The following is a 14,283-nucleotide window of genomic DNA, read 5'->3' as shown; positions in this document are numbered from 1 at the left end:
CACAACAAGGGGCCCACCGCTGTGCCCTTGACCCTGGACGGGCTGTGTCGGTGCCTCGTTAGCGGCTGCTACCCCCCTGAGCTTGGAAAGGGGCCTGGGAGCCTGGCATGCTGGGTCCCCCCACCTGCTCCCACCACAGGGGGCTGCAGAGATGCTGGGGCCACAGAGATGTCTCTAGGGGACTGAGGTCCCGGAGATGCGGGTCCTGGACCCGGGATGGCCGCCGCTGTCAGAGCCGGTACAGGGAGGCGGCTGTCTGCAGGGGCTGAGAGGCCCTTGGACATGGGGGACCAGCACCTGAGGGAGGGGGACCCGGGCTCCGTCAGGGTGCAGAGGGACCCAGGCCCACCCTCATCCCGTCAGTGGTTTTCTTTGAGGGGTACGTGTGTGGATGTGCACACTCACCCCCACACATTCACAGAGACTCTCACTCATAAACACATACCACACCCACTCACACACCTACACCCACACACCCACACTCACCCCCACACATTCACACAGACTCACAGACTCATAAACATACACCACACCCACTCACACACATACACCCACACCCCCACACTCACCCCCACACATTCACACAGACTCACAGACTCATAAACATACACCACACCCACTCACACACCTACACCCACACACATGCACACTCACCCCCACACACTCAGACTCATAAACATACACCACACCCACTCACACACCTACACCCACACACACGCACACTCACCCCCACACATTCACACAGACTCACAAACATACACCACACCCACTCACACACATACACCCACACACATGCACACTCACCCCCACACACTCACAGACTCATAAACATACACCACACCCACTCACACACCTACACCCACACCCCCACACTCACCCCCACACATTCACACAGACTCACAGACTCATAAACATACACCACACCCACTCACACACCTACACCCACACACCCACACTCACCCCCAAGCACACAGCCACTCACACACCCACACACACCCACTCACACACCTACACCCCCACACACGCACACCCCATACTCACCCCCACGCACACAGCCACTCACACACCCACACACACCCACTCACACACCTACACCCCCACACATGCACACACCCACACTCACCCCCACGCACACAGCCACTCACACACATACACACACCCACTCACACACCTACACCCCCACACACGCACACCCCATACTCACCCCCACGCACACAGCCACTCACACACCCACACACACCCACTCACACACCTACACCCCCACACACGCACACCCCATACTCACCCCCACGCACACAGCCACTCACACACCCACACACACCTACACCCCCAGTGCACACACCAGCACTCACACACATACACCCACTCACACACCTACACCCACACCCACGCACACACCCACACTCACCCCCACGCACACAGCCACTCACACCCACACACACCTACACCCCCAGTGCACACACCAGCACTCACACATACACACACCCACTCACACACCTACACGCACACATGCACACTCACCTGCACGCACACACACACATACTCACTCTATGTGGATAAGGCCCTTTTCTGAAGTGTCCACGGGAGGCTGTTCGCCCGGGTGCCCAGATTCTGTCTCTCACACACGTACATGCACACGCCCGGCACACACGTGAGCTCCCTGTGAGGAGAGACCAGCAGGCAGCCCCGTGGCCTTGGTCTGTGGCTCAGCGAGGCGTGCTCGGGCTCCAGGCAGTCTCGGTGCTGCTGCCGGGGCAGCGGGTGTGCAGCCAGCCCCAGCAGGTGGGCGCGTGCCCACGGCAGTGCCTGCCTGGCTGTGGGCGGCCCAGCTTTCCTTCGCGCCACCTCATGGGCACGGCCTTCCCCTGTTCGCAACTTCCTTCCCAGGCCTGACCACGGCACCGCTCCCGTGAGCCCAGGGGCGCTCCGCGTGGCCTGGAGGGCCGGCCAATCCGTTTCTCCATCTCGTGCCACCCTCTCCGAAGGGAACGCTCACACCCGCTACCTGGCCAGGCGGGGCTCTCTCTCGAGCCTCCAGCCCAGGTGGAAGGCGGGCATGCAGCCAGCAAGCGGTGAGCTCTGCTGATGCCCAGGGCTGCCCAGCGGCCAGGCTCTCCCGCCCTCGCGGGCCTGTGCGGCAGCGGGAACAGCGGCCTGGGCCCCCCACAGCGCTGCGGCTCCTGCTCAGGGATGAAGGTGACCCCAGGAGACGTCGCCACCCCGCTGGGGGCGTGCCCGGAGGGCAACGACTCGGAGGCCTGGCTGCAGTTCTCCTGTTTCGGAGTTTGCTTAAAGCTCCAAGTGCTGTGGAGGTGCTCCCTGCACCCCTCCCCGGGGGACGTGCTGCCACGCTCTTCCCATTGGAAGTCACGGCCCAGCCCCACTCCCACCAGCACGCTTCCTCCCAGGACCTCCCAACGGTCACCCACCCCCTCACACCCCTGCCTAACACCCTCCCAGGACCTGTGGGTGGAGGAGGTGGTGCTGAGTAGGAAGGTGACACCGGTGGGCTGGCAACAGGCAGACCCGGGAGCGAGGGACTGAGCCCCCTCCAGCAGAACAGCTAGAAGCCCGGGCTGGGGCAGCGAGCAGGGCAGCCTGGCCTCTCTCGCCCATGGGCATGCGCACACACACACACAGACACACACACACAGACACGCACACGCAGGCAGAATGACCCCCCATGGTGAGAACATCCTGGCACAACTCCCCACCCTCCCAGTGTCGCCCCTCCTGGCATAGGTGTAATGGAGCCTGAGAAGACCCAGGCCACCTAGCCTGGGGTCAGGAGCCAGACCCCTTGAACTAGAATTGGGGTTTTGCAGCATGGCCTTGAGCACCTGGCCCCTTTATGTCCTGAGCCTCAGTTTCCTTCTCGGTCATTAGAGATAGTAGAGACCCTGCTCCCTAGAATTTTGTAAGGGTACTGTGAGATAACACCTGTGAAATGGTGACTCAGCAGCACTGTCTGGTGTGAAATGGCAACTCAGCACTGTCTGGTGTGAATGGCGACTGGGCACTGTCTGGTGTGAATGGCGACTCGGCACTATCTGGTGTGAATGGTGACTCAGCACTATCTGGTGTGAATGGTGACTCAGCACTGTCTGGTGTGAATGGTGACTCAGCACTATCTGGTGTGAATGGTGACTCAGCACTGTCTGGTGTGAAATGGCGACTCAGCACTATCTGGTGTGAAATGGCGACTCGGCACTGTCTGGTGTGAAATGGCGACTCGGCACTGTCTGGTGTGAAATGGTGACTCAGCACTATCCGGTGTGAATGATTGCTCATTGCACTCTGAGGCAGAGAGGAACCTTCTGGGCTGGCCCGTGAGGCCCCTGGGACCTAGCCCTTTGTGACCTCTGACACCCTCCTATTAACCCCATCACTCACTACCCGGACACACTGGCTCCACGGCCTCTGTGCTCAGAGCTGTTGCTTCACTCTCTCCTCCTCCTCCTCAGTCTCTGCTGGAGTAACTCGTCCCACAGGCTGCCTGGCCTCCGATCACGTGGGTGGAGCAGTGCCCACCGGGTGCCCTCCTGGCACGAGAGCCTCCTAGTCCTACGCTGCCCCCACCCCCAGCTCGGGCGCCTGTCACACGCCTGGCTAAGGGTTCGTGGCTCGACCGGTCTCCTTCGTCATTTCACTGGGCCCCGCCACTCGGACAGTCCTGCACGTCGCCCAGGCCCCAGCAGAACTCGGTGGGCACCACTGGCATCGCGTGCCTCTGGGAGCCCGGGTTGGGTGGGGCCTGAGTGCGGGGAGAGGGTGTGGACGGGCGGGGAGGGCGGGCTCCCTGCGACCTTGCTAGCAGCTGCCGCCGCCTCTGGCCTCCGGGGGCGTGTGAGGGAGGAACCAGGGGAGCGGAGAAGGAGGGGAGAGAAGAGGCCCGACACGAGAAGCGAGGGCGCCCAGTGCGGGCAGGCGGCCCCGCACAGCGTCCGGCCTGGGCTCTGCGTGGCCTAGGAGCCCCCGCCGCCTCGGTGCCTTCGGGACCAACAGGGGTCCTGCCAAGGTGGGGGGGCCGGGGACGCCTGCCTTGGCTTGGTCCTATTCACACCAGATAGTGCTGAGTCACCATTCACACCAAATAGTGCTGAGTCACCATTTCACACACCCGGGCCCCGGTGGGATGACTCACATAGGAAACCCGGTCGCCTGGCGTGGTGACTCACACAGGAAACCCGGGTACCCAGCGGGGTGACTCACACAGGAAACCCGGGCCCCAGCAGGGTGACTCACATAGGAAACCCCAGCAGGGTGACTCACACAGGAAACCCGGGTACCCAGCGGGGTGACTCACATAGGAAACCCCAGCGGGGTGACTCACACAGGAAACCCCAGCGGGGTGACTCACATATGAAAGGCTTGACGGTGCTGTGGATGTGTTTGTGCTGCTTGAGGCCGGAGGACGTGGCGAAGGTCTTCCCGCAGTCGGGACAGGCGTGCGCCCGCGCGCCCACGTGCTGCGAGCGGATGTGCCGCTGCAGGTTGCTGGGGTCCGTGAACACCTGCGGAGGCAGAGGCTGTGGCTGGCGCCCCGCCCACCCGTGCCGGCGCCCCGCCCACCCGTGCCGGCGCCCCGCCCACCCCGTGCCGGCGCCCCGCCCACCCCGTGCCAGCAAAGGGGAAGTGGAAGGTGGACACGTGCTGCTCGGCGTTGGGGGGCTTGGCCTCCCGCCTCTCCCTCCCCACCGCGGGGGCGGGGCCGCCTGGAGGGAGCAGGTCTGCTCCCCTGGGTCCCATCCCCGCCAGTCCCGGCACCAGCCTGTCCGAGGCGGCGGGCGCACACGGTGCGTTACCTTCACGCAGTTTTCACATTCGAAGCGCTTGCCACTGTCATGGGACATCTGGTGGCGAATGAGGTTGGACTTCCAGTTGAAGGCCTTGGGACACTGGTCGCACTTGTATTCTCGCTCCTCCGTGTGGACGACCATGTGCTGCTCCAGGCTGTGCGAGAGGTCAGAGGTCACTGATGGCCAGCCTGCCCCCCTCTGCCCCACCACCTGCCCAGCAGGACGGCCCGATGACCCGGGGCTGCTCTCGGCGGCCTGAGCCCCCAGCACGCCCTGTGCAGATCAGAGCGAGCTGTGCACTGTCTGTCCACCTCACCCGCGGGACAGGTCCAGGGATGGAGGGGCAGGACAGCCCTTGTCCAAAACCACCCCAGGGCGCCCCCCGCCTACACTTCCTGGCCTCCCTTCTGGACAATCTTAACCTTGAAGCTGACCCTGGGCCTAAGAACAAGGGGTCAGAGCTTTCAACAGAGCCATGAGCCCAGCGTGGCGGGGGGGTGGGGGTGGGCGGGGGGGGGGACACACACAAAAACCAAGGCCCCCTGAGTCGCTGCAGGGTGCTCCCCACCCGCTGTGCACACGGAGGTGGCAGGGGTGCAGGGTGGGTCTCAGCGGCCGTAAAGGGTGGCGCCCAGCTGCTCGGGAGGGCCGGGCCCGGGTGAGCGAGCAGCCCCGACCCCCGGGGGACCCCTGCCTCCCGTGGCCCAGGTCCGCCCGTTAATCTTCATGAGCGAGAAGCAATATATCACGGCCGGTTAATTACGATGCCCAGCCATCCGTCCCGCTCAGCAGCGCTGGTCCTCGCAGCCCGGCGACTGGCTTCTTCTCCGGTGCTAATTGTGATTTATGTGTTTATGTAAAGGAAACAGGGGCCCTCGAGCAGCGCTGACCACCCGGGGCCTCGGCGGGACTTGCCTAAATGCCGGCTTTCTGTCATCTGTTCGGGGCGGAGGGTTTCCCGCCCCGGAGGCCGCGAGGGGCCGGCGGTCAGTCCCCGCGATCCCACAGCCAGTTAGGGGCCTGCGGGGCTGCAGCTGCCTGGGCCGGCCTGTCCGGGAGGAGACTCTCGAGGCGGGAGGAGGCCTGTGCTGGAAAAGGCTACCTGTCCCTGAGTGTGGGGACTGCATGTCCCTCCTTGGACCCAGGAGGCTCGTTTTCCCCGGGGCCCTCGGGGCCCCCGGCACCGCCCTGACCCTGCCTGGCTGGGGGGCGGGAAGGGCCACTGGGGCCTGCTCCAGGGACGGTGTCCACCACTCAGTGTCTCTCTCTGTGAGGCCTCCTGGGCCAGTGGGTGGTGCCTGGGATGGGGGTGGGGACCCCTGGGTGGCTTCTTCCCTCTCCTGTCTAAGCAGTGCGTGTACCGGACAGTCAGGCCGCTCCACTGAGCCCGGGGCAATGGGGTGCGCTGTCCCCGCTCTGGCCATGGACCTTTCTCCAGAAGCGGCCCTGGGCCTGGCCCCACATGTCCTGTGTCTGGCCTGCGGTTCTTGCCTTCCCTCCATCTGCCCCCACAGTTCTGCCTGACTACACAGGGCAGGGCCAGTGGTCTCAGAGGGAATCTCCAGGGGGTGGGGCACCGACAGGGACCAGACTTCATGTGAGAGCTGGGAACACCTGTGGCCTCCAACGGCCAACTTACTGTCAGCTCAATGTCAGCTCAATGACAGCTCAATGACAGCTCAATGTCAGGTCAATGTCAGGTCAATGTCAGGTCAATGTCAGCTCAATGTCAGCTCATTGATAGCTTAATGTCAGCTCAATGTCAGCTCAGTGTCAGCTCAATGACAGCTCAATGTCAGCTCAATGTCAGCTCAGTGTCAGCTCAATGTCAGCTCAGTGTCAGCTCAATGTCAGCTCAATGACAGCTCAATGACAGCTCAATGTCAGCTCAATGTCAGCTCAGTGTCAGCTCAGTGTCAGCTCAATGACAGCTCAATGTCAGCTCAGTGTCAGCTCAATGACAGCTCAGTGTCAGCTCAATGTCAGCTCAATGACAGCTCAATGTCAGCTCAATGTCAGCTCAATGTCAGCTCAGTGTCAGCTCAGTGTCAGCTCAATGTCAGCTCAATGACAGCTCAATGACAGCTCAATGACAGCTCAATGACAGCTCAATGTCAGCTCAGTGTCAGCTCAATGTCAGCTCAATGACAGCTCAGTGTCAGCTCAGTGTCAGCTCAGTGTCAGCTCAATGACAGCTCAGTGTCAGCTCAATGTCAGCTCAATGTCAGCTCAGTGTCAGCTCATTGTCAGCTCAGTGTCAGCTCAATGACAGCTCAGTGTCAGCTCAATGTCAGCTCAATGTCAGCTCAATGACAGCTCAGTGTCAGCTCAATGTCAGCTCAATGTCAGCTCAGTGTCAGCTCATTGTCAGCTCAGTGTCAGCTCAATGACAGCTCAGTGTCAGCTCAATGTCAGCTCAATGTCAGCTCAATGTCAGCTCAATGTCAGCTCAGTGTCAGCTCAATGTCAGCTCAATGTCAGCTCAATGACAGCTCAGTGTCAGCTCAATGTCAGCTCAATGTCAGCTCAGTGACAGCTCAATGTCAGCTCAATGTCAGCTCAATGTCAGCTCAGTGACAGCTCAGTGTCAGCTCAATGACAGCTCAATGACAGCTCAATGACAGCTCAATGACAGCTCAGTGACAGCTCAATGTCAGCTCAGTGTCAGCTCATTGTCAGCTCAGTGTCAGCTCAATGTCAGCTCAGTGTCAGCTCAATGTCAGAGGAGTGGGACATGTACCCACCCCTGGGGGTGCCACACTGGAGGGGACCCTCATCTCCCCCTGTCCCTGCAGCCCTGGGCCTGTCAGGGCTCCCTCTGTGCTCTGAGGACCAGCTGACCTGCTGTCCTGACTGGCTCCCAGGGAAGGGGAGGGGGGAGGGGAGGTGGGGAAGGATGGGGGGGGGAGGCACCTGTATTTGTTGGGGAACATCCGCTCGCAGTCCTTGCATTCGTGGGCCTGCCCGTCGCCGCCCCCGCCGCCCAGGCCCTTGGCCTTGAGCCCGTCGCCCAGGCCCGCGTAGAGGGCGGCGCCCACCGAGCCGCACGCGTACTTCTTGTGCCGCCGCAGGTCCAGCTTTGACTGGAAGAGCTCGTCACACACGTCGCAGCGGAACGTGGGCTCCTCTGCAAGAGACGGGGGTCAGGCGGTGAGGGGGCCGTGGACAGCCCAGGGCCCAGGGCCCGCGGGGAGCTGAGGGGGCCGGGAGCCACCCCACACTCGCTGTTCCTGCTCCTGCTTCCTTCCTGCCCTCATCGCTGGCCCCGGGAGTGGTTGCGGGGACAGGGGGACCACGGGACCTGTGTCCACAGCCTAGGAAACGCTGGGAGGCCTGGGCCCCGCGTCTGGGGCCTCACGGCTGGAGAGGCCCGTGCCTGGGAGCGGAGAGGAAGCCGGGCCAAGTGCTTTGTTTATGCATCAGGAGAAAAAGATGACAGCGCTCTAATGCGTGTCATAAATTACTGTCGTCAAGGTCAAACAAATTAAAGGGGGGCCGTTATTATGAAGTTTACGAGGCCGCATCCTGACCGGCCTGCCAAGCCAAACAACCGGCCCAGCGCTGTCAGTTTCCTGGGGGGACGACCTCCGGCCCATCCCAGCCCCCCGCCCCCGCCCCCGCCAGCGGCTGCTTGACTGCAGCTCTTCCCAGAGCGCTGTCCTCTCCCCGCCCAGGACCCTGTGGCCCACCCAGGCCTGGAGAGAACACCAGCACTAGAGCCCGTGCACACGTGTGTGTGCTGGTGAGCGATGTGTGAATGCACGTGTGCTCCTTGTGCAGGGCATGAGCTGTGTAGGTGTGTGCATGCTGTGTGCAGGGCATGCAGCTGTGTAGGTGTGTGCATGCTGTGTGCAGGGCATGTGGCTGTGTAGGTGTGTGCATGCTGTGTGCAGGGCGTGTTACTGTGTGCATGCTGTGTGGAGGGTGTGTTACTGTGTAGGTGAGTGCATGCTGTGTGCAGGGCATGTTACTGTGTAGCGGTGTGCATGCTGTGTGCAGGGCATGTTACTGTGTAGCGGTGTGCATGCTGTGTGCAGGGCGTGTTACTGTGTAGCGGTGTGCATGCTGTGTGCAGGGCGTGTTACTGTGTAGGGGAGTGCATGCTGTGTGCAGGGCGTGTTACTGTGTAGGTGAGTGCATGCTGTGTGCAGGGCGTGTTACTATGTAGGTGAGTGCATGCTGTGTGCAGGGCGTGTTACTGTGTAGGTGAGTGCATGCTGTGTGCAGGGCGTGTTACTGTGTAGCGGTGTGCATGCTGTGTGCAGGGCGTGCAGCTGTGTGGGTATGAGAGAGAGTAAGCACAGGTTGGCATGTGCTTACTTCCCACGGGGCCATGTGTGGCTTTGTGTATGCTGTGTGATAGGGCATGCGGTTGTGCATATGCTGTATGTGCAGGGTGTTGGCTGTGTGGGTGTGTGCATGCTGTGTGTGCAGGGCATGTGGCTGTGTGGGTGTGTGCATGCTGTGTGTGCAGGTCATCTGGTTGTGTGGGTGTATGCATGCTGTGTGTACATGGACGTGCAGCTGTGTAGGTGTGAGTGTGCACATGCTGTGTGTGCAGGGTGTGTGCATGCTATAGGCTGTGTGAGGATATGTGTACATGAGTGTGAATGTTCATGCATGTCAGCATCCAGGTCTGTGCATCTTGGTGTGAATTTGTCAACATTTGTGTGTGTCTCCACTCATGCTTGTGTTGTGTGCATCTGTATTCATGTGCATGTGTGCACCGGTGTGAGTGTGCACCTGTGGTTTTGTATGTAGCTACATGTGTGAAGACTTATGTGTCTGCATATTTTCACACTATGACAGGAGTGTAAGTATGCCTGGACATGTGTGCATTGTTTCTGCACACCCATGTGTGTATTATGTTGTGTGTGCATGTTAAGCGTACACATTTGTGTGCACGTGTGTTGTGTGGTGAGAGTGCATGTGTAAATGTAAATTCATGCATGTTTGTGTGAATATGCAATTTTGTGCATCTGTGTGTCTGTGTAAATGTGTGCACACATATTTACGTGTGAATGTGCATGCACGTGTGTGTGCATACGTTTGCATGTGTGTTTGTGTGTGTGCGCACATGCACAAGGACCCCTGGGCCTGGCACGGAGCAGAGGCTTGGTAACTTGGGCTGAGTGCGGCCCCAGGGCCCGGCCTTCGGGGTGCAGGAGGCAGGCAGCAGGGAGATGAGGCTCCACTGCCTTCTGGTGTCGGGGGCCACCAGCCACCCCCAGGTGAGCAGGGTGAGCAGCCTGCAGCCTGGGCGCATGGGTGGGGGTGGCCTGGGGAGGGGCGGCCACCTCCTCGGGCCCAGACGCGTCCCTCAGGTCAGGTGCCAGCACTGGTGACGTCCCCACGGGCGGGCCCCCGGAGCCTCCCCTGCTGATGCCCAGGGAGGCGCCTGCAGGAGCAGGTCTGAGGCGCCGGCCAAGCCCCCGGCGCTGGACGACACCCCGGGACAGCAAGCCCCGCCCTGCCCAGTGTGACTGTCGCTCCGTCTTGGCACAGAGGCAGGCACCTGGGGGCAGGGAAGGGCCTGCTGAGCGCCGCCCTGGGGACACGAGGGACTGGGACGCATGCGCTGGGGGCAGGCCAGGCAGCCGGTGCGGGAGTCCCATTAGAGCAGCCGGCCCTGCGGGGGCTGTGGCCGTGGGGGCAGGGCCCAGGCCTCTGGAGCTTGGGAAGCTCTGGCCCAACATCTCTGGACACATGGCCTGGACCGTGCCCCAGACACGCTGGGCGGCAGAGGAGGCTGGGAGGAGGCCAGCAGGCCAGCGTCCACACCAACCAGGGACCTGGACGGGCAAGTGTTTGCAAGTGCAGCGGCCAGCGGGATGGTGATGTTCCCGCCGACGGCAGGGCAGCGTGCAGGGCAGAGGGACAGGGCCGTGGGGCCGTGGCCGATGGAGAGCGAAGTCTAGGGGAGGTTTTATGCAAAGCCCACTTAGCCCGGCCCGGCCCGCGGCTCAGGGCTTGAGTGTGGACACAGGAACCAGGAGGTCAGGGTTCGATTCCCGGTCAGGGCACGTGTCCGGGTTGCAGGCTCGATCCCCGGGGTGGGGTGTGCAGGAGGCAGCAGATCAACGATTCTCTCTCATCATGGATGTTTCCATCTCTCTCTCCCTTCTCTCTGAAATCAATAAAAAATATATTTTGAAAAATGTATTTCAAACAGAATTCCCCGCGCCAGCTCCTCCCAGGACAAAGGTCCGTGCGAGGACAGCCCGAGGGACACGTCCACACCGAGGGGCGGGGCCTCCCCGTGGCAGCACGCTCCCAAGGACAGCACGGCACCCGCGCATCTGAGCCTCAGGTCAATCCGCTCGCATCCAGAGGCCAGGGCCCTGCCCCCACGGCCACGGCCACAGCCCCCCCCCCCCCACGCCCAGCTCCTGCTTCCCAAGGGGTAAACTGAGGCTGAGAGCGACTGAATAACGTGCCAAGGGACCCAGCGAAGCGAAAGGGCCGTGTGACTGCCGCCTTCGCCGTGTTTCCTGCCCTGGAAGCAGGCGGCAGTGCCCCCACTCCCCACAGGGCCCTATGACGTGCGAGGCGCCTCCCTGGCCTCGAGGTCGGTGAATTCCTGTCCATCTGAGCACCCAGGCGCCGCTTCCGAGCAGAGCCGGATGCTGAGACCCCACAAAACTGCTCTGTGGGTTCCCTCGGGCTTCCTGGGCTGGGCTAAGGCCGCACGGGCCCTCCCCTAGCGTCACCATCGAGTGAGAAATGCCGGCCTGTGCTTGCTCTCCGCGCCCAGCTAAGAACAATCAGGGAGCTTGCAATTTGAAACAAAGAAGCAACGCCAGCCCCTCCCATCCCTAACGCGGACCAACGGCTTTCCCCACTTTTGATCTGGAGTTTGGATTTAACATGAAACCTCAAGCCCGATTCTCAGTCTGTGGCATTTGAGGGAGTCTGGAGGTGATGGGCCCACGTGGCCATAAAGGTCGCCCTCCTTCGCCACCTCCCTTTCAGCCATGGATCGCCCCGGTGGAAGGACAGAGCTGGGAACCCTCGGCCACCTGTGGTGCGGACAGGTGTCCCACCATCGCCCACGCAGGTAAGGCCGGCGCCGAGGGCACGCCTGGCTGTGCTGGCAGGCAGCGGGAGGCACAGAGCCCACGGGGTTTCACTTTCCCAGCACAGGCGATTCTATTGTATTGGAATACTGAAGCAAGAGCTACACTGTAGCTGCGCCGTGTTACATTGTATCCGATGGCGTTGTGGTGCGTTGTTATGTTGCATTGTATTAAGTCGTGTTGCGTTACATTGTATCGTCTTGCATCGTGTCAGCCTCATGCCTTATACACAACACGCGGCATCCGCTCGCCCTTTTGTGGAGCGGGGAAAGGGTTAATAATGCCGAGCTTTTCTCACAAGAAAGGCATATTTGAGTGGAAGTGGTTTCCTTATTTCCTTCCAAGAGCGACAAGTCCTGCTGAAAGAGAAGCCTTTCCGCTCTCCACCCAGAGGGCGAAAACAAAACAAAAGGTTGCCGGGCCCCAGACCCTGAAAGGGCTCTCTCTGCTCTGACTCCCGGGATGAAGGTCGGACTTGCTTTCTACGGAGCCGCAGCCCGGACGAGGGTGTCCAGCCCCAGACGGGCGGCCGGCGCTCAGGGCCCCAGGGTGGCGGGCCGCCGGGCCTGTTTCTCCCGTGTGATCTGAACAGCGTCCGGCAGCGCCGCTGTCCCCAACCGGAGCACACAACATCGCGACTCAAACTGCAGGCTCGCCCCGCAGGGGTGCGCAGTGGTTGGAGCATCGTCCCGGCCCCTGAAGGGTCACGGGTTCGATTCCCAATCAGGGCACACACCCAGGTTGCGGGTTCGTTCACCGTCAGGACATGTCCTAGAGGCAACTGGTGGATGTTTCTCGTTCACATACATAGATGTTTCTCTCTCTCTCTCTCTCTCTCTCTCTCTCTCCCCCTTCCTCTCTCTCTCAAACCAATTTTTTAAAAAACTGCAGTCTCTTCTCCTAAATTGGGTGGGGGCCGTGGGGGCCGTGGGGGCCGTGGGGGCCGGGGCCGGGGAAGAGGCTCCGTCTTCCACCCAAACCAAGGGCGCGTCCGCCCTGCCCGGCTTCTGTGTCTGAAGTTCCATCGGGAAGCCGCGCGGCGGAGCGGGGATGTAACAGATCACAAGCCGGTGCCTGGCGGCTCCGCGCCCGCGCCCAGCGCGGCGCCCACCTGCTCATCTCCCGCCTGAGGCCCGGCTCGAACCCCGCAAGTTCCCGTTCGGCTCGGGGCCGCATGGAGCCGGGCCCGGGATGAGAGATGTTTTATGATCACGTTCTTCATGCGTGAGGAACGTTTCTGCATTTTCTTTTTTGTGTAATTCAGAGTCTAAGTGGGACGGGGGGGGGAGGGGGGAGGCTGGGGGGAGGCGAAGGAGCGATCTTGACGGGGGAGGCTGCAGAGTCAAATACTCCACGTCGGGCGAGTGTGTGGGAGCTCGCTTAGGAAACCGATGGTTACGATCGGGCGGGAGGGAGGCGGCGGCAGGCTTTAAAAGCTTGCGAAGAAGGACATTTCATCGCACCCGTGAACCCGTCTGGCCGCCCTCGGGGCCGCACGAGCTTGCCTCAGTCCCCGCATCCGTCTAAGACTCCCGGGTCTTCGCAACAGTTGTTTTAAGGAAAACGAGACCATCCCGGCCGCCCGGGTCTCGGGCGTTTATTTTCTTTTCTCGGCGTTTCTCTTCTCCTAATGAAAACCACCCGCCGAGGAGAGGACGGATGGGATCCAGCTCCCGAAACCATGCTCCGTGGATCGCCTGGCCGCTCTGCTGCGGGAAGGAGGCGGCTCCCACCGCTGGCCGCGGGGCCACGCGGGCTCCAGGCAGAGCGTGCAGCGGCCCCGAGGCTGCCTGGCGACCCCCACGCCCAGCTCCCCGCCAGCCAGGCCGCCCATGCGGTGCCGGCGGAGAGACGTGCTGTTCGAGGCCCTCAGCCAGCCGTGGGCAAACTACGGCCCGTGGGCCGGATCCGGCTGTTCTATCCGGTTCTCTTGCTCTCCCCTCCGCTCCTTTACTTTGAATTTATATTAGTTCACACAAACACTCCATCCATGCTTTTGTTCCGGCCCTCCGGTCCAGTTTAAGAACCCTTTGTGGCCCTCGAGTCAAAAAGTTTGCCCACCCCTGCCCTAATCACTAAGCCGAGCTGTGCCGTCGGGCGGGGGAGACATAAAGACCCTCTCGCATGAGGGGCAGAAGCTCCGGCGCGGCCAGGAGGGGGGACTGCTTTCCGTTCCCTGGTGGGTCTCAGGCAGAGAAAAGCCTCTGGCCCGGCCGGCGGGGCCCAGGGGCTGAGCATCCCCCTAGGAGCCAGGAGGTCAGGGTTCGATGCCCGGTCAGGGCACATGCCGGGTTGTGGGCTCCATCCCCGGTGTGGGGTGTGCAGGAGGTAGCCCATCCAGGATTCTCTCTCATCATGGATGTTTCTATCTCTCTCTCCCTCCCCCTTCCTCTCGGAAACCAATGAAA

At 61.6% G+C, this 14,283-nt stretch overlaps 1 protein-coding gene across 2 annotated transcripts in view; it reads right to left on the bottom strand.

Annotated features, from left to right (window-relative positions):
* Nucleotides 1-14,283, bottom strand: part of PRDM16 (PR/SET domain 16) — a gene marked incomplete at its 3' end in the record, with an annotated part of 293,838 nt that overhangs the window by 22,350 nt on the left and 257,205 nt on the right. For both annotated transcript variants that reach the window (XM_080658196.1, XM_080658197.1), the window contains exons 6-8: nucleotides 7,713-7,926; nucleotides 4,806-4,953; nucleotides 4,361-4,514 (exon numbers count right to left, since the gene is read on the bottom strand). In XM_080658196.1, coding sequence (XP_080514322.1) covers nucleotides 4,361-4,514; nucleotides 4,806-4,953; nucleotides 7,713-7,926 — 516 coding nt within the window. The remainder of the gene's footprint in view (nucleotides 1-4,360; nucleotides 4,515-4,805; nucleotides 4,954-7,712; nucleotides 7,927-14,283) is intronic.

Source organism: Plecotus auritus, assembly GCF_963455305.1.
Source record: "Plecotus auritus genome assembly, chromosome: 2".
NCBI lineage: Eukaryota > Metazoa > Chordata > Mammalia > Chiroptera > Vespertilionidae > Plecotus > Plecotus auritus.
Note: the sequence above shows the minus strand (reverse complement) of the source record. Positions and strands in the feature narration are given on the sequence as shown.